Below are 20,577 nucleotides of genomic sequence, written 5' to 3'. Positions count from 1 at the left end.
CTTGGGATGCCTCTGTGGACCCTTTCCCTAATGATATTCTCACTGCCTTGTTATGCATTTGCTTTGCTCCAGCCGGCAGAATTACAGGTGCTTTTGCTGTCCTGCAGGACTGGAGAAAATGGAGCTTTCCAGCAGCAAAACAAATTGCATTGGGAAACTGCCCAGATCCCTCCTCCTCTACCCCTTCTCCTCTTCCCCTGGCCATGGGGTCTAATGTATCACCGGACCAAGGCAGCAAAGCCCTCAGGGGGCTCTGTGTTGGCTCATGCTTGGCCCCAGCAGACACAGGGGCCCTGCTGTGTGGCAGCTATGTGGATGCTGCAAGGGCTAAAGCAGCCTGTCCCGCTGCTCATCACAGCTCCTCAGGGGACTGGGACCCCACTCTATTTGCTATCCTGTATGTAGAGGTTGAGGGGATGCTGCAAATCCCATAGGGGAGGGCTTCTTCCCCCAGGAGGGCTAGGGCAGGAAAGGGCAATAGGAGAGCACCCACTGCTCTTGTGCTGACACAGGATAATGAGAGAAATACCGTGTTTTTTTAACACTTTCCTAGGTGGTTGCAGTGACTGCACCAGAAGCTTCACCTACTTTCTTTTTAAGAGAAGTTGGGATTGTTATTACGATAGTACCAATGCAAAAGATCTCCTTTTTAAAGAAGCAAACTGACCTTAGCTGTACTGCCTGCAATAGTGAAGGTCTTTCAACTAGAAACCTTTCAAAAATCCTGAGTTTTCTTTGTTTAAATAACATAAGCAGCCTGCCATTTTTATATTTTGAATTTCAAATGAGTCTGAAATTTCACATCTCAGAAGAATGTTTAACTCTTTGTACATCTTTCCATTGATGCTTTTAAATATTTCTTTCCAACTCTTATGTCAGGATTTTGTAAGTCCCTTTAAAAAGCTGAACACAAAATACCAGTAAGTACCAAAGCCCTATCTTTAAGGGACTTCTTGATGAAAAGAATTGGACCCGGCAAATTAACTTTGTTGTACTCTGGAAAGTCTATGCATGCCCCCAGCCTTGGCAGCCTGGATCTCCTGCTGCTATATGAGCACAAGATTAACAACACTTACCAGCATGTACTACCCTGCACTGCATTGCTGCCCATCGTGTGCAGCTGAACAGAAAGACTCTCACCTCTTTCAAACAGCTTTTTCTAGGGGGAAAAATGATGATTTCTTATGCATTTATGTTCTAAGTGAGTCAGCTCTGAAGGCAAGATGAGCTGGTTGGAAACTGTAATATGGGCTTGTATACAGCATTGGTTTAATTTGTTGAGGGAGCACAGTAAAAAAAAAAAACAACCAACCATCTGGACCAGAGTTGGGGCCTGCCATAAATCCTTAGCTAGATTAAGCAAGCTAGGTTATGCTTACAGTAACTTGCTTGCATATCCATGCCTTTTATTAAGATATATTAGAAATCCTTTCAGTCCTGCTATCAGTTTTGAAGCTGTCTGGAAGCCAGTTACAGTGGCTGAGCTTGTATCTCTCTTTACATGACCAAAGCAAGCCAAAAGATGCAAAAGATGACCCGTTCTATGCTAAACTTACTTATTAAAATACTTCAGATTTATTAGTTTATATATGAAAATAGTTACTGCATTTTTTGCATAGGAACAGCTATTCTGTATGAAGCAGATTTACATTAGTACGCCTGCAATACAGTTAAGGTTCAGCTCTGTAAAGCAATGAGCTCTGGGATCAAGATTAAGTTGGTCTGAGTATATGTGCACAAAATCACTGATTTAATCAAGTTTGCTTGAAATTGCACTTCCGTAAACAACTGTAAGATTCAGGCAAAAGGAAACGAGTCTGTGCACAGGCTGTCCTACCGGGACTGGGTTCATGCAGAGGGTGGCTTCAGGACGCTCTCGAGGCTGAAATGGGTCCTGCCCTGCTCCGAGGGTGCCCTTGGGGCAGCTTGAGGGGCATTTCAACGCTGGGCGAAGAACACGTCCCCAGGGCTGTGCAGCCACAGGACAGACACAGAGACAGGCGGACACACACGTACAGGCACACGGCTGGACCTGGGTTGGGAGCGGGCAGCACTGGCCAAAGCGGATCCCAAACGGCTTGCCCTGGCCAAGCGCTCGCTGCTTTCCGGGGGGAGCTGCCATGGGGTGTGAGGAGGAGGAGAAGGAGGAAGAACAGAAACAAACTTACCTTGTGAAACTTTGATGGTGAACAAAAGGAGGCAAAGGAACATGAAAGAAAGAGAGAGGGAGAAATGTAACTGTAGACGATATATCCAAAACACATGGAGAACCAGAAAAGAACAAATAAATTGGAGCTGCAGAGTAAACAGAGAACAGCTGCTCTACCATCAGACATTCACACCAGGGCTAAACATTATTTAAAATCCTTGTACTTGAAGCAGATCATTTTACTTGGGGCTCTTGCTTAAAGAGGATGGGGGAGTCCTCATCTGCTTTCCAGCTCACTGGCCCCGAGCCGGACAGGCTGGATGGACCAACACCTGGGAGCGATGCTCCTACAAACACTTTCTCCTGTGACACTGCTATTTCACGGGGTTGACTGAAGGGAAACCACTGAAGGAAAGCAGCAAATGAGACGTCATGGCATACTGGGCAGTGCATGGCACGTCATTCACAGCCCCAGAGCTGTGAAAACTACAGCTCATGGCTTTTTTGGCAGTTTTGTTGCCGAGTTTGCTTGTGCCCACAGATAACCCACAACCGCAGCGTGCCTCAACCCAGCTGGGTGCTGCAAACCCTCGTGGCATTTAACATTCCTACAATATTTTAAGAACTTATCCTATCGCAGCATTTGGTAGGAAACTGCAAAAAAGGGTATTTTAACTACCTTCCTCAGGCATAGTTTGGGGAATGCCTCTAGTTAGATTTAGTTAGATTTCTAGTTAGGTCTAAGCAGGTAATTTGTCCTCAGAATTTCCTTCATGTCATGAAGGGTTACCAGCTGTTTTAGGATGTGGTTCTCTTCCAAGTCTCTCACGCGCTTTCTGCTCCCTTTCCTTCCCAGGACAGCTGCATTACCTGCCCTAGCAGGGACCCTGCAGAGTACAAGAGGCTCGGTGGTGCTTTCCAAAGTCCCTCGGAGCCCGAGCATACAGTAACCATGCAATCATCTGCTGCTGCTTCTGGCAAGGTCTGAGCACTGTAATTAGCACAGGAGTGACAAGTGGACAGCATGATTACAGGTAATTTCTTATGACTAGCTGGCAATCAGTCCCTGAGAGTCAGCTGCCCACTGCAGAAGCAGGAGTCCCTGTCCTGTGAAACCACAAGCAATGGCACCTTACTCATTCACAGGCACAGTCATGCAAGTCGTTAATTCAGAGGCCAGAAGCTGAGCAAGGGCTTCCCTCAGAAACCAGGCTTGACTTCTTGGCTGCTTTCATTAGAGGCAAAACAATGTCTGGACAAAGAGTCCCTGACTTTGGTCCCCTATGCCACCTCAGTGTGATATTACTATATTGATTTCTGTGGTATTTCTGTCAAAAAATGGCACAAAACCTTTTATAATGAGCTCTGAGCAGTTAGGGAGTTCCTGGAAAGGCTGTTCCTCTGCGTTCGTTCTGCACAATGCAGCTAATGAAGACGTGTGTTGCGTGGGCTGGGGACAAGGTGTGCCTTTCGCAGAGGGAAACTTGCCCAGAAAGCCTTAGGAGGCTCATTTTCCAGTTGGCCTTGGCCAGCTAATTAGCTGTTCTGCCTCAGCTCCATGCCTTTCCCCGCAGCCCTGAGGAGGGGTTCGAGGAGATCATGGTGCAGCAGTGCTGCCCAGCCACCACCAAGGGCGGCTGGATATTTGCAGTGGCAAAGGGAAAGTCCTGATTTTTTTTTTTTTTTTCAAAAGAATGACTTCCTTTTAATCTACCTTTGCCTTCAGACAGCAGGTAAAGTGAAGGATGGTTCCCAAAGCCATATGGCTGCTTAAAGAAGATATCTGTGATGTTTAATGGGGCCAGCTGGCAATTCATTCAAATTAGCAGAGAAAATGCCCCATGCCATTGTGCTGCCAAAAGTAATTAAGTGTGACAGCAAAACTGCATTCAGTTAATCTTCCTTCTGGGATATATCCTGCTAAATGTCACCTTACAGGAGATCAGGGCTGGGCGGGACCCCCTGAGGTCAGTCGGTCTCTTCCTGTGTCCCACCTTGCTCCTGGTAGACACGGGTCTACCCGCTCTCGGGGTCTTCCAGTGACAGAGAGGGCAGATCCTGCCATGCCACCTCTTCAGCATTTTGACCTTACTTGAGGGAAAACATCTCCTAATTTCCACACAGATCTTTCCTGCTGTTATTTAAGTAAGTCTGTCTTTGGCTAAACTGCTGCCCTCTCACATTTACTAGCCTGCTGAACCTCTTCATTGCCTGCTGTCTCACAGTCCTCTGGACTCTCTCCAGGTTGTCCACATGAAGTACAGTCTCCAAAGCTGGCCATAAGCCTCGCCGCAGCTTTATGTGTGACAAGAAAGGTGAGGAGACCCATTAATGTCCTACAGGCTCTGCTCCTACCTGTCTGGGCGGTGTTTGGTCCCTCCACAGCAATGTACTCCTGTGGAGCCTTGTGACTCACTGCAGCCACCACAGCCTTCTCTAAAAAACAAGTTGTTCCCTAGCGTGTATTTATGCGGTTGATTAATTTGTCCTTAGTGTCTTGGATTTGTCTCTATTGAGTAGCATTTGTTTTTTCAGACTATGTCTTCAATTTGCTTGAATCCGGACACTGCCCTCACTGTGCCTGCCATCCTTGCAGCTGCCAGTGGTGCAGGGCTGGTAAGCCCCTTCTCCGGTCCATCATCAAGCCAGGAATGAAAATACTGAACAGAGCTGGATTCAGGAGGGAACCTTTCAACACCTTATATCTTTCCAGTTCAGGAAAATGTATTTAAAGAACAGTTCTCAAGTGTATTTTCACCCAGGTCACGTCTTCCTGGCTTTCTGGTAGGAACGCTATGTGAGACGGTGCCAGTGCCTGAAAGTCAGGGGGGATGGCTGACCACCGCCACCACTCACAAAATGAATTCCCCTGCCGTAGGGCATCAGGCGAGTCTGACACAGATTGCTCTGGGCAAACCCAGGATGACTTTGTTTCTTTTTATTCTCTAAATGCATGCAAGTCACTTGTTTGATTACTTCTTCCAGGAATTGAAGTATACCTGATGGGCCTATAATTCTTCTCCTCTTCCCCTCATTAAAGGTAGTATAACATTATCCCCAAAGCTCTCCTCTCAGATGAGGCTTCCCCTTTTAATGACTGAGAATTAGCACTAGATTAAAAGCTGCAATGGGCGTCTTTAACTCCCACCTAGCTCTCTACCAGCTAATAGGCAGGCAGGCCCTGATCCAGGGAGCGAGGCACTCATTCCTCAGGGAAAGCCGGAGAGGAGTCCCGGCTGCTTCCCACCCTTCTCCTCACTGCTAGCCCCCATCAGCTTAAACACCACCCGCTGTGCCCTGCCTCTAGCCCATCAAAATTGTATGGCACCCTTACAGGGATGCATGGAATGGTCCATTTCTAGGCGAAGAAGACCAGAAGTGGACAGTAGTTTCATATTTTTTTAGCTATTTCCCACCTGCATGCAGATTCAAGCTGCAACAGTGTACAATTTCTACAAATAGTTTGTTGCGCACATAAACAAAACCCAACCAAAGCAAACTGTTTCCTGGCAGTGTTTTTAAACGACATGTCTTATTTCTTGCATTTGAAACATTGTTTCCTTTTTAAGTTATTACTTTTTTTTTAACATGAAAACAAAGCATGAAAAAACAAACCATTTTGGGTCTGACAGGGCTGTTTGATCCAGCTGGGAGCAGTTGATCACTTCTGTTCTTTGTTTTGACTGAAAAATTAGTTTTTTCTTTTATTCTCCATCAGCCAAGAGCTGCTTTATTTAGCTATTATTTTCTCTTCATGGTAAGTAAACTTAAAACCCAGCTATTTAATGAGACAGCAAGAAACTGCCAAGGGCTGTAACTTGTCAGATAATACATAGCTGGTTAACATAAGACACGCTGACTCCTCTTACCCTTCTCTACTGCCACCAGGATGAAATACTGTTGCTGTGGTGGGCGACCTCTTGGCCTGAGCATCTCCACCACGTGCCGCTCACCCACCCTCTAACTCCCAAACTAGTGTGGTCCAGCCAGGTGTGGGAAACAGCTTTGGGGCAATACTTCCAAGCTGTATAGTTTTCCCTGGCAACCAAACCGGGAAACCAGTAAGACCCTCCTGAGCCCCAGCCCCTCTACCCAGAGGACATACATGAACAGGACTATGGAGAAAAGCAAGTCACAGTTTCAGCTGTAGCTCTTTGTCTGGAGAAATACTTTCCTGCCTCTCCCCACAACTGCAGAACTGGGTCCTGCCAGACAGCGAACTATGCACAGAGGCTGTCCAGCAGAGGAATAGCAGAAGAGCATATGATTATGAACACGTAATTACGGGATTACACACAAATTGGGCAGGTTCTTAAAGACACATCACAGATGTACACCAATTCACAATTTATCCTCAGAAACTCGGGCTACCCTTGCTCTGTGGGTACATCTGAGAGGAAACTTGGCAGGTGGTTTGCAGGGAAAAACGAAGGACAGTGCTGCCTTCATCCTGAGGGAAGCCTTTTGCCTCGCTTATGTTCAGGTTTTTAATATCCATTGTTTGCTCTGCAATGGGGATTGCCCTTAACTCAGCATGTAAACTGAAGCTGTCTCAGAAATCACCAAGTGGTTTGGTGAGAGGGTTTAACCCCTGGGTTTGGTAGCTGAAGATGTGCACTGTTTTCCTGCTGGTTTTCTTTCAGTTTCATCCCTTTCATCTTTAGGCAGGTGCCTGGCAATTTCCTGAGATCCTCTCTCCTCCTCTGTCATGCAGCCACAGATGTCAGCAGCAGCAATAACAAAGTGGAGCCCCTTCAAACCAAAAAGCAAAAGCTGAGGGTAAGACGTTCTCTGGGAGAAGCGCTTGCTTCGGGAACTGCTTGCCCCGGCCAGCCTGAAGGATCTCAGACCTGTTTGGTTTGGGACAATGCCCACTGGCCTCTGATAGCCTTTGGAAAGGGAGTGGGGTCTTTCTGACGCAATCAGCACCCTGAATTTTGGGCTGCTTTTGGCTCTGGAGAAGAGGTGAGACTGTCACATAATTCTCTGCAATATGATACAGGTGATATGATACAGATATGATACAACTTTTGCACCAGTAAAAGTCTTTAGCAGATAAGTTAGAGAGCCTGTATTCTAGACTGGTAATATATACTAACTGGGTGACCTAAATTATGTATGTTTAAAAAAGGGTTCCTTCCTTCCCTAGACTAATGTTTTGGAGGCTTCTTAAAAGGTGTAGGGGAACTCCTTCTAGGAGTAGCTTAACAGTCCTGCTCAGCCTAAGAATTTGGTGTGAAATAGGAAAAAACCCCTTTGGGTAAATGGATTCTGGGGAGAAAGGGGAGTCCAGGAGAGTCCACAGGGCTTTTCTGGGGACAGCTGGCCCTGCATGCCCTGTGGGAGCAGAACTGGACTTGCGGCAAGGTCTCACTAACTGAAAAAACACAGCTGGAGTTGCGAGCGACAAAGGGCTTTCTTGAGCGACAAAGGGCTTTCTCGTTCAAACACATGTGCAGATCTGACCAGGGCAGAAGGGGCTCCAGACAGCAGAGTTCACAGTGCTGGGATGCCTCACCCCTTCCTGCATTTTTCATTTTATAAAGGGGAAAGGAAGATCTTAAACCACGTGGTGGGATGGGAGGCTCTTCCAGATGTGTCACAGGGCCCATCCCAACTGCCTCCCAGCAATTTCTCTGCCTACTGTGTTTTTCTCACAGACTTGCAGAGCCCATCCTTGTGGCTCTTCTTCCCTACAGTGCAGTCCGATGGCTTGCAGGAGCATTAGCTGGGACCCAGCAACACGGCCACAGAGGGGAGAAGTCAGGGAGGTGAGTGCGCTGTACTTACTTGCGAGAATGACCATGTCCATCCCCCAAAATATACTCATAATCCAGCCAACCATCACAATCGCCGTCAGGATCTGAATCAGAGCAGCAGCAATGTTCAGCCAGAAGACACAACACATGTGCCTGTCGGGGAGGTCGGTCCGGGCTCCGCACAGCACGGTGAAAGCCGATACAAATGTTCCTAGGGAGAGAGCAACAACAAAACACCCAGTGAAAGCCACGGTTTTGTGCCAAATTCCTTCTCTTAGACCCACTTCTCATAGCATCCCACTTCTTGTGCCCGCTGCAGTACTGAAAAGCTGGAAACACTTTACAGGAGGACAAATGGAGGCACAGCCACATCTCACTGGAACATGCTACTCTCTCCCATTGAATTACACCAATAGGTATACTTGAAAACCAGGACAGAAAAAACACTCTTTGCCTTTTGGCTCCTTTTCCCCCACCCAACAGCAACCACTTATGCACTGTAGGCAGTTTACAAGGGAGTGCTGTGTGTCTGTGGAAATACCAGTCTACCTTTTTTTCTGCCCGGTGGCTCTCTCTTGGGGAGAACCTTTACTACACAGAAGCTCTAAAAGGGAACACTGCACTCAGAGTTAAGAGTAGAACTGGCTCTAGAAAGCTGTACGGGTCTGGCAGCCTGTTCCTATTCACAAATACTGCTGTAAAAGGAGCACACACAAAAAGAGAGGTGCTAATGTGGCACTGCATCTTTGCACAACACTTTCCCCAGTCACAAATTGTTACCTGAGAGAATGTTTTAACAAAGCAGAAGCAACTAAACCAGTGCTGGAGCCAGGTGACCTGGTGTTGCAGCCCTTGACAACTCAAGGGTTGGTAAGCCCTTGAGACCAACTTACAAAACTTGCAAACACCCTTCAGACTTCCTAAAACAATTCAGATGAAGGATTTTCTTGATGTATGAAAGTTAAAACTGGGGGGAAAAAACTACACCACAGCAGCCTTCACAAAGACTCTTCCTGAATTTACCACACTGGAAAAACCTGACTGTTTACTCACAGCTGATGTCCTGGACCGCTGGCTAACTAGCTGGGCCCCTGGCTAACTAGCTGGGCCCCTGGCTAGCTGAAACCTCAGCTCAGGGAAGCATTGTCCATCACACAACCCACCTGCAGAAATACACAGCATGGGCAAAGAGCAGAAGAAACCGTTTCTGACCCCTAGAATGTACAAGCAGCTGACCAAGAGGTTCAGTCACCTGATCTAAGTATGCATTTCAACACCTCTTATCATTATGGATTGTTGGGAGTTTTTAATATAAATACAGCATTGCTAAGGTAGGTACAAAGATGTAATGTGGATTGTACTGGATAACATAGTTCTGTCACGTGCTTTCTTTAATGAATGTCTTGAGTTAAAAATCCTGCAACATAAATCCAGTGGTTTCTAAAAAAAAATTGCCCTTTTTCCTATCAAAGGATGGAAGCCTGCAAATGCCCTGTAAGATATGAAGGAATGAGCTCATCGTCAATGCACACAAGTGCTTTGTTGAACTCGGGGGAAGGAGGGAGTCCCTTGGTTTGACTGAAGACCAGGAGGAAACACTCAGTTTACAGCCTTCCAGCAGACCTCACCAGACAGAGAGAGCAGAAGGATTTGGTTAAGAACAAAATACCATTTCGTCCAGCACTGCCAGGGCGGTAGAAGAGATAACCTCTTCCACTGCTGCCTCTTCTTCAGTGGGTCACAAGGATAACAGGCAGTTAAGATGCCGAAATGCCGAGGAAGGCTGGCTACAGCCTATTTTTAATCTCACCATCCTCAGCATCTTCCTAACACTCCACCAGCTCCTAAAACCCTGCTTGTTTTCCTACCGCTGGCTCAATCTGATTTTGTACTCCCACCCGCTCCCTTTGCCGCACACCGAAGCCGAGCGCAGAGCAGTCGTGGAGTGGCACCGTGGCGAAGAGGAGTGGGTGAGCACTGCTGGGGCGGTGGGAGAAGCCCTATGGCAGAGCATCCCTGGCAGGGAGAGGGACAGCGTCTTCTCCCGTGTAAGAAATCCCCCCCAGGCTTCGTTCTCTGACTGACTTTCACAGGCAGGGTTTCATCCCTTATCCACCAAACCAAAAAGGTCTGCCCAGAGAAAAAGGGGAGATCATTTTAATCCCAAAGGACACTGTATAAGTCTCCCCATTGCTTGTCAGAAGAGAGGCTGTCTTTAGCTCTGTGCCTTTGTCTTCCATGTCTTTTGTGTCCTCCATGTGGGATTATGTGAGATTTCTGCCCTGCTTCGCCAACTTTTTTTTTCCTTTATAGTTTCTCCAAAGCACAAGGAAGCCTGGAATATTCCCCTATGCTTCCTGAAACTTGCCTGCAAACTTACACCACAGCACTCTCTGAGATTAAATATGGATTGAGGCAAGATCAGAGACTGGGTGTTCACGTTTTCCCATCAGGATGCAAAATCTTGCCAAATGGAAATGCATGTCTCTCTTTAAAATGAAAATGAAAATCTTCCCCTCCTGCCTTACCTTTAACTCTTCCAAGATGTGTTACAAAAAAAGGTCATAAATGAGCAATAATTTTTAAGCTACAGCTTCAAATCCTTCCAGTGAAGCTTTTAAAATTTTTACATCATTAGAGTGAGGTGCTGAATTAGCTAATTAATCCCCTAAACACCACAGTGACTAAGCTAATGTCTAGTCCCATTCAGAAAGGAATAAAGCAAACAAAGCAGTTAAGTGTCCCTCTCTGGACAGGGAATTGATACAGAAACTAAGATTAAAATCTCATGAAGCTTGGCTTTTGATTCCCTCTTCAGGCCACTTTCAGGGAGCCAATTCATTTTTCAATGCCAGTGCATTTTCTTTATTAATTATGATTAGCTAATCTTTGGGAGGTTGTTGGCATTTTTAAATACAAGACCTCAGGCATGCCAGCAGATACAATATGAAAGTATTTTTCCTCTAGTCCACATATGCTTTAAAATGTGAAGCAGAAGAAAGAGTCTTAAATGCATTTGCCAAGGTAGATGTTTTCCCCTTAAGAAGCCATCGTAGTTACACATTGCCGAATATGGAAGCGCTTGCATCTGGAAGCAGAGAGGTGGAGAGGAGGAGGAGGAGGAGGAGAAGGAGGAGGAGGAAGGCAAACAAGCTGCATCTGTCAGAGCTGGGACACCAAACCATTTCCCTTCCTGACCAAGCATTCAGACGCTTGAATACCTATAGCCTAGAAATCTAAACTTGGTATGCAAACTGCAGCTGAGATGATGTTGGCCAAATAAATCAGCTGTCCAAAAAGGTCTCAGGCTGTGAGTGTAACCAGCAAACACAAACTGCTAACTTCGCAAGCAGATGTAAACTAAAACCCCCACCACTGTGCCAGCATAGCATGAGATAAGTAAATTATATCAAGCATTTCTTATACCTTCCCAATGAAAAATATCCAAAACGCAGTAAAATCTGGCATTATTCTAAATTGTGAATTAACACAGCCTCTTTGGGGACAGAGGGGAGGTGATGGAGAGAAGATGTCCTACAGTACCTAACAAGTCTGTTCATTCAGCCTCATGGGGCATCAGGGCCCACTGCAATCACCTGGCTGAGCCATACAGCCCACCCAGCACCTGGAGCCAGCAAGTACCTGGGGCTGGGCAGAGGGATGGGTGGGAGCTGAGGTTTGCTCTACTGGAGTAGCTGGGGGGCAGAGGGTGAAGGCACCATGTATAGCAAGGCTGAGAGGGGATGGGAAGCTGAGCTTGCTCTTTCAACTCATCTCATCTCACTTGGGGCAGTGTCAGCCAGCTGGGGCACTGCACACCATTTTCGGCAAGGGAAGAAAGCCTCTGGGAGCTTGTGTTTGCTTTTGCTGTCAGCAGAATTGGGGTATTTTTAGATTACACCAGTAAATATCAAAGGCTTTTTGTTTTTAACAGTTTAACCCATTGAACACAAAGGGGATGTGTTATCTGTAGGACAACACTATAAAGGAAGAGACAAAAGGAGGGGTTTTTGCCTTTTCTCTCAGGTCCATTGTCATGAAGAATGAAGTCCCCTCTCCTGTGTATGCTGGTACCCTGGCAGCCATGGCCTTCCCAGGAGCATCACCTGCTGGTTCCTAGCCTCACAGAGTACACAGAAATAGTGTGAGAGAGGAACAGTTTGGGTTTTTTCCTCTTAGTGGGAAAACTCACACCCTGAAGAGAGCTCTCCTGGCTTACCACCTTTTGGGTGGGCTGGGACGGAGCTAGACATGAGGTCAAGCCCATGGCATGTCCTCAGCACAGTCTCCTCTGTGCTATCTGAGTGGAGCAGTGACTGTGTTATAGCGTATCTTAAGCTGCATGAAAGAAGTTTTTCTCTCCCATTTTTGCAAAAAAGCCTATCCTGGGCACTTCTGCAGGAGCTTCAGCCAGACATGGAGCTTGGCGTGTTTCATCTGGAGGACCTGGCTGTGAGCAACCTTCTGATGGCACCTCCCCAGAAACATCAGAAGTGGGAGCCTGGATGGAGCCAGAGTGCAAACCAGAGCGAGGTGAGACACCGATGGCCACACTGTAAGTAATCTGAGCACAGAGATAAGTTGTTAGTGGGCTTCTCACTGACTACCAGATATGTGCAACATCACAACAGAAAGCATCTCTACTGCAAGGAAATCACATCTGATGAGCTGCCCTGTTACAGGTGGAGGAACAGCAGAAACCCCAATTACTGCAGTCAGGCAGCATGTAGAGCAGCTGTTGCTGGTCACAGTCCCTACAAAAACCTGGAGGCAGGGAGGGGCTGTGAAATACCCCTTCCTCTTCCTCCAAGCCTAGAGGTTATTTAAGATGTTCCCCTGTAACACTGAGTGTAAATAAGGCAGTGGGATGGTGCTTCTTTTTCTACTCTCAGAGGGGAAAAGTAGGACCATGTCATGATGCTGGAGTACAGCTGCAGGTAAGCACAGCCAAAGATGGGAAGGAGAGGGGAGTGAAATTTGAGGTGTCTGTGGGAACAAGGAAGGCTGTTGGATTGATGATGGGAGATGTAGTTACTGAGTGTGTTTGTGGGGATGAGCTGTACCTGTATAGTTGTATCGTGTCAGGGGAGTGCTCTGTGTGGGGATATGTCTAATGTGCCTTTGAATTTTTTAAGGAAAATGATTATTAGCTGTCATTAAACAGTGTTGGCAGGTATATGAGGCAGATGTTATGGATGTGCTGAAAATTCATGAGACATGCTGGTTCTCCTTTGTGTGAGTCAGAAAAATTGTGCAAAAAGGGTAATAAAAGATTGTACTTGTGTCCTTGTTATTAGAGTGAATGTGGTATCTGTTGGTTAAGACATTCTTGGGTCCTAAGTGTCCTGAATTTATTTTTATACTCTAGTTTGAGCTGTAAAGAGTTGTTTCAGTTGTGGAGGCCTTTCATCCCTAGTATCAATTCATACGCTAAACTGTAGTCCTTTGGATTATGACGAGGGAAAGAACTACTAAAACTTGCCCAAGAAAGGGCTATAGCAGCATCTGCTGATGTTGAGAGGTTTTTCCCTCTGCTTATGTGGGCAGAGCTCAGCTACACAATAAAACAAAATTGCAAAGCATTAACACTCAGGGTGACTATCTGCTGAAGTTTCCTGAAGCAGAGAATTGTTTGTATCTTTGCTTGAGAAAACAGACACAAGGTAAAACCCCCTCAAAGCATTCTGCCCAGCACCAGTCCTCACCAGTCTCCTCAGTTTCTCCCTCATTGGAACTCAGTAGGGCTTAAGCTGCATCAGAGAGAACCTGCCAGCACAGGTGTATCACCTAAATCCCCTGAGATCAGTGCTTTCTTTCCAAGCTTACTACAGCGCTCTGAACAGAAAAGGCTGGTCCAGAAGAGAACTTGATGTAGCTGTGTGTGAACTACCATGGCTCTTGCAGTTTGCAAGTGCAGCGTTATTGTTCAGGGTCTCCACCATGTCTCTTCCTCCTATGGCCTCCTCAGAGAGCCATGATGGCAGGCAGGAGGCATGCAGCCAATCTCTCTGGTTTGCAGCAAAAGTGGAAGCGCAGAGGTGGGAAGGGGTCCTCCTGAGCAAGGTAACCGTTCTCAAGAGCCTGGGCCTGCCTCCGTGGCCAGATGTTGCTCCTCTGTCAGGAGGCATATTCCTACCTGGTTTCCTTAGAGGCACTCAAAGCAAGTAACAGACACCAACCCACTTGCCCTTCAGGCCCCTCTGGAAATAGGTACATGCAACTATGGCTGCACTCCTGGAGCAGAGCATCCAGCTGAAGTGTGTGTGGCCTTCTACACCAAGCAGCTTGGGAGTGCTGAAGAATTTGTGCTGCTGCTATGGGTTGGGGCCAGTGCTTAGTCCAGGATAGAGGCTGTCATTTACACAGCAATTCTTCACCTGTTAGTGGGTGCTGGACTTGTTTCTCTCGAAATATGAATAATGGAGAGATGGCAAGACTGCAACCCAGTGCTGCAGCATCAGCAAGGTTTAGCTGTCCCACCCAAGAGAACATGCAACCTGAGTGGCAGTGGCATCCCCTATACCCTTCCCCTTGTAGCTCATTTCAGCCATGGAAGTAAGGCAGGACTCGGTGCAATTACCTGATTTTCTTCTAGAAATAATGGTGTTTTAGACCAACATCTTAAAAGCTTGGGGTTTAGGCTAAAGTTTAATGAAACGGCTATTGACAACCTTTCTTTCCCTTCCCAGTATCCATACAGACTAAAGCCTACCCCTGCCAAATACAGTGCAAGGGGGCTACGGTGGATAGGTGGCTTTAACAGTCTGAGGGGGAAGAAGAGCAGGAGCAGTGGACAGCTTAGAAAACAGGAGGTTTGCTTGGTCCCAGGCAGCACCTCTTGGAACAGAATATCTGAATCCCACGTGTGCAGGCCAGGCGTAACAAGCACTGCTGCAAGTGGGGAACATTAATGATGAGCAAACAGCTGGCGTCGAAGCGATCGTCTGCAAATGCCAGGTCTCGTGAAGAGTTGTGTGGGCAGGACCTGGGCAAGAACAGCGGGCACCAAAGGGTCGGAGAGCGAGAAGAGAAAGGGAAGGAGGAGGGAGTTGGAGGCAGAAAACGTGACAGAACCTAGATGTTGCCATGGAGAGTAGCTCATGAATTTTCCTCCGTGGCCTGCTATTAAAAATGCTTTGTTTAGCTTCTGCCAGTGTGTTGTTTTTATTTTCCCCTTCCATATCGGAAGGACATTCAAAGTGAATTCTGGCTCTGTCTGGTCCTTTTGGCCTCACTACGGACAAAAATACACAGTTGCTTGACAAGTGAGAGCTGGTGCTTGCAATTCTTGTCTCTACATCATTTGTTCCAAGTTTCAAGTCTGCAGAAGGCAGGATGTATACACAATTAGCTTTCTGGTTTCCCTACGTACATGAAAAATGTCCAGCATGTCCTAAAGCATTATATGGCCATGACTGATCACAACTGCTTCAGTACATTGCTGTAGCTCCAGCACTGAGCTCTGCATCTGTTTGTTATTAGTAGGTGTGTGTCATGTGGTCAGAACAGACTTGACAATGTTTATGTAGCATATACAGAAGACGGCCCACATGTAAGTAAGATAACACTGCTTTTGCATCAAAAATGAGGGTTTTTAATGCCTTAGAAAAAGTTAACTCTTCTGAAAATGCAGTTTTTTAACACGAACTTCAAAACTTGACTGCAACAAACTTTCACAGACTTCCAAGGCTAAAAATACATAGTGAAATCTTAAATTACATGGGGGGGCTGCATGAAGGTGAACTGACTTACTAAAGCTTTAATTATACACAGAGCCATGGGCATTATTTTTACTCTGTAGCACTGCAATGTTTTGAACACTTAAAAGCAGCGACCCATAAATAGTGAGATTGCAGTACAGCTTGTTCCACTGCCAGACATTCCACAATCCTTGGGTGAAGTTTTCCAATCCAGTCCTATGGTTTAATTCTGTTGACTTGATGCTTAAAATTAAGGGTATACTTTGAAGTATTTGAAATTGGAGAATTTCTGCTGAACGTTGATGCAGGGCCCTGATGCATAATTCACAGTGGTGGAGCAGACCTCAGATTTCTGCCAGGACTTGCTGTTGCTGAATTATTTTTGAAAGTTGTACCTGACTCCTGAACTAAACTAATTTTTTCCCTTCTTGTATAAAAGATGTGGTCCCAGAACTGCCACTGACACTTTGCATTATGCTTTAGGATAGTATGAACCACTGGAGAGAACTTGTAATTTCCCAGAAGGGGGGGAAAATATTGCTACACAGAAACCTAGACAAAGGAAATGGGAAGGATTCACCAAACAACACCTACCACCTATTGTCACAGAAAATTAATAGCTTAAGATAAGCCCATCTACACCAGAAGTGTCATCTTTTGCCATACTTCCAAGATAACATGCCACAAGGAGACATTCTTTGCCACTTATCACAGTATCTTAGCTGACACTCAGGTCAACTCTCGGAACACACCACCAATCTTTCGCTTACTCCCAGCTTCTTCCCGATGTTAATGTTAGTACCTCACTAACAGACATCTTCCTTCCCAACCTGTTCTGGCTCCTGCTTGGGTCACTTGAGAACCCCTGGCTGTCCAAGTTGCACCGTAGCTATGCACTACACCTGTCCTGCTGACTGTGGTGGTATAGAGAGATGCTTTTGCTGGATGTAGGGAAGTCATCCTTTGGGCACAGCAAGCAGTCTAGCAGCTTGAGCTCCTCATAGATTAATCTGGCTTGCTTCTAGCCCACAGCTAGGCTGGCTTGGTTAAAGCTAATACAGTTCCCCAGTAGCACTCTGCAGTTTGTAAGGTAGACGCCTGCTATGAAGCAGACCACAGGCTGTCTGCATGTCACAGACAGGGAACAAAGAGCCAGGGAGGCTCAATGACATGTCCCTTGTTCTGCTGCTAGCCAGAGGCACCACTATGAAAAGACACTGCAGCCTTGCTTCTGCTCGATGACTACTTTTCTTTGCTAATGGAATGAGGGGAGAATTTTAATTAATTTGCATCCTTATTAAGTATGCCAGCATTGAGAGAAATAATGTAACTGGCTTCCAACTATAACAACAAACATAAGGGAGAACAAAAGGCATGACCACTCTGCCCTAAGTGGATGTGTTCCTGCTGCTTTGTAATTTTATCAGCAACTTAGAAGCTCTGTTTCACGGAAACAGCTCTACGTGCTGGTTTCTCTCTACTGTCTCCTGTCACGCAAAACTCTCTGTATCTGTACTGTCTACAATTAAATCAGGTGCTTATTCCACCTCACGCTCCACTCCCCTCCCACCAGCCCACCAGAAACACCAGCTTAGGTGCTTGGCCATGGCTCTTCTAGTCCCAGGCTGCTCTGCATTCATCTGCTGCAGGAGCTCAGGATCCAAGTGGCAGGGGAACCAAGGGGACAGAAACAACCTTCCACTACAATATCTCTTATTTTTAAGACTATGATCCTAATTTACAATTCTCAAGCACCACCAGAAGTCAATTTTGTTTTCTTGATATACATTCAGAAACAAACTTTGAGCCTTTCCATTTTATGCTATTATTTGAAATAACTTGAAATAATTTGGATGTGGCTTTTCATCCAAACAAACCTGGAAGCTTCAAGAGCAGAATGTCTGGAGAGAGCCCCTCCTCATTTCAGAGTGGCCACAAAACCACCTGTAAGGAAAGCGTTTTGGCTTTCTGATACCTCCAGTTCCTAAAGGACCCTGGAAAGAAGAGCTGCATAACTGTGGAAAAGTAATGAGGAAAAGGCTATGGATTCCTAAGAGCTTTCACAAAGGCTCTTGCCAATTATACAGTGATGAACTGAAGTTTATTCTAAATTATCTGTACCAGGGACAGACAGCTCTTTCCTGTCGGACACGGAGCAGGAGGTGGGCAGGCGTGACCCTCCAGTCTTAACTTCCACACTGGTGTAAGGGCTCTTACTACACTCAGTGTTTTACTGGGTGAAGCCAGTTCAAATACTCACTTGTTTTCCTGCCTCTGCCCTCTCACAGGTTAATTAAGTGCCATTAGTGCCCATCTCGGGGTGCTCTAATTGAGCAGAAGGAAAGCAGCAGGCTAAGGGCAGTGGAAGGGTCTCTCTCCCCTGCCCCGCCTGTCTGCATTCAGCCAAGCAGTTCAAGGCGAGGTCTGCAAGCTGCACTGCCTCGTCTGTCTTTCTGATCACTGCCTTGCAACGAATTTAGCCCTTTGAAGCTACCTAACCACATTTGCTCTGCTGGTGGAAGGACAGATTAACTACTTCTAAGACTCACTGAGCAGTGAATCTGAGCTTGCTGCAATACCCTGGAGTCCTTAACTGTGAAGACGAATCATGTTAATTAGGGACTACCAAGATGCAAGACAGAATTAATCTTATTAGAAAGTTAGATGGGGATGCAGAGCAATTAGAGGTTTTGCTACAGATCAGGACAGCTGAAATGGAAGTGTAATAAAGTGCGCCAGCCTCCAAAATCACACCAAAGCACGAGCTATCTTTCAAGTAGTATAGGAATGTAAAACAAAACTGTGACATAAATGTTCAGAGATCTGAAGTGATAAGCATGCAGGAGACTAACGAAAAGACCTTTTTTAATCCAGAAAACTGAGTGCATGCATTTTATAAGCCAAAGCATCTCAAGCAGGAGGTGCAGTGCTGCACCCAGGAGTCTGGAATATGATTTGGGAGACCAGAATTCAGTCTTGGCATTACAGCTGCTTGCTAAATAATTCTGATGCTGTAACTTTATTCTTGCAGTGCCAAAGTAACATTATTAAGGTGTTAACACCACTACTTTCAAGTGTCTTTTCTATTTAGATGGTCTTTGTCCCAGGAAATTTACCATCTTTCATGTACCTAACATGACAGGGCTATACCTCTGTTATTCTGTTCAGTGCTACTGTAAGTCAAATAGTGACCAGATCGTGCTTTTAAAGGACAGTTGTCACAAAAGCGCTATTCTTTTTAAGTAAAGTGCTTTACCTTTCATCTACTAAAACCACTGTAAAGTTGCTGGTTTACTCATGTACATAACATATGAAATATTTAGGAGATGATGCTTTGTACTCTAAGTTTGGCTTCAGTACCTTCAGGTGACTCAGACAACAAATAAAAATCTCATTTCGTGATAGTTTACCTAATGGAGAACATAAAGCTGTCTTTACCCTATTCAGCAAAACCATAGGGAACATTTTCTGCAGCTTCACTTGAATCCAATTCAACTGAAATTTCCCACACTAACATCCTTGAACAGCAGATTCAAACAAGACCAATTCTGTAGAAGAGCAATGTCGGATGAGTAAGACAAGGATCCACACAGAGCTGGGCTGCAACCAACCCACACTCTCTTTGGTGAGGAGGGCAGGAGCTGTTAACTGTAGAGGTGAAGTACAGAGTCAGCCTCCACACGTGACCTGCTCTCTACAGTCTTGCTCCTACGGAGAAGATGGGGAGAAGATCTGGAGCCTTCCAGAGCTGTTTTTGCTTCCCAGGGAAAGACCCCAGGCAGACCAATAAAAGCAAGTATTTGTTGGCAGCAGAGAAATGAGCTGTGGTACCTTATGCCTGACATTACCCCAATGGAGGCTCCATAAATAGAGCAGGCTGGAGTGACCCATGACTTCACAGATTCTGTGAATATGAGCACCAGCCAAAACAAATTAATTCAGCCCAGCTAGCACAGTTTACTAAAAAGATGATTCCTTATTAGTGTGGAGAAGATGTGGAGATTATGGAGGCTACTGCACTGTATCTGCATCAGCAGGTATCCCATGATATTGTGGACAAGGACCTGAGCAACCTGCTCTAGTTTAACCCACTTGGAGGAAGGATGAGATGACCTCCTGAAGTCTTCCAGCCTCAGCTATTCTATGATATTGCAGTAACTTTAACTACTCTACGCAAGGCTTAGTGGATCTGTTTTCCCAGAGCCATGTCCTTCTGCCACTACATGATTAACAGCTCTTGAACACAGGGCTCTCAAGATTTTTCAATTTATTTTTGAAGAGCTGTTCTGGTTCTTAAACATCAGGCGCAATTACTCTCATCGCAATCAGTACACCCAAGCAGAAAGCATGCTTGTGTGTTGCTGATCGTGCCAAAACAGGTGAACTCCAAGTCAACAGCCCCCACCTTTGACATTGCCCCCCTAAGCGCATGCATGCTCCTATCAAACAGCTCAGCCAGCCTCTGAGGGGAGCTGCCTTTGTACTGAGGGAAAATAGCACTTTATATAGAAGTGCCTTCTTTCTTTAGAAGTAAAAGAAATATTGACTTGGATAAAATCATCATTCCTGCAAGGTCTAGCCCTTTTTTGTCTGAAAGCAAAACCAAGGGAAACACCACAGCTTGGCTGAGCAGGTCAGAAACAGACAAATACTGGGTCCTGTTCAGGAGCTGGCTACACAAACAGCTACTGTCACTTGGCCAGCCAAGACATGTCCAGCAAGGCCTGGGCCTCTGCACAGCCATGTAAGTGGGCTTGCAGGATTCTACATGTGGTCTTTTCATCTGAATGCCCCCTGCACACCTCCATCTCTAGGAGTCGTTGCACTCCCAATTTGCAGAAAACAGCATCCGGTTTACAGTTATTTCCATTACACGACAGATTTTCCCTTTACCAAATAATTTCCAGAATCTGCTATCTATCTACTGGTCAGCATTAGATAAAAATGCATATGCATTTGTTTGTAGATA

General features: G+C 46.0%; 1 protein-coding gene across 2 annotated transcripts in view; it reads right to left on the bottom strand.

The window, feature by feature from the left end:
• STUM (stum, mechanosensory transduction mediator homolog) overlaps window positions 1-20,577 on the bottom strand; it is a 48,466-nt gene that overhangs the window by 6,774 nt on the left and 21,115 nt on the right. For both annotated transcript variants that reach the window (XM_074863858.1, XM_074863857.1), the window contains exon 2: window positions 7,940-8,119. In XM_074863858.1, the coding sequence (XP_074719959.1) occupies window positions 7,940-8,119 (180 nt within the window). The remainder of the gene's footprint in view (window positions 1-7,939; window positions 8,120-20,577) is intronic.

Source organism: Strix uralensis, chromosome 3 (genome assembly GCF_047716275.1).
Source record: "Strix uralensis isolate ZFMK-TIS-50842 chromosome 3, bStrUra1, whole genome shotgun sequence".
Lineage (NCBI taxonomy): Eukaryota > Metazoa > Chordata > Aves > Strigiformes > Strigidae > Strix > Strix uralensis.
The sequence above is the reverse complement of the archived record's forward strand: the minus strand, read 5'-3'. Positions and strand labels throughout refer to the sequence as shown.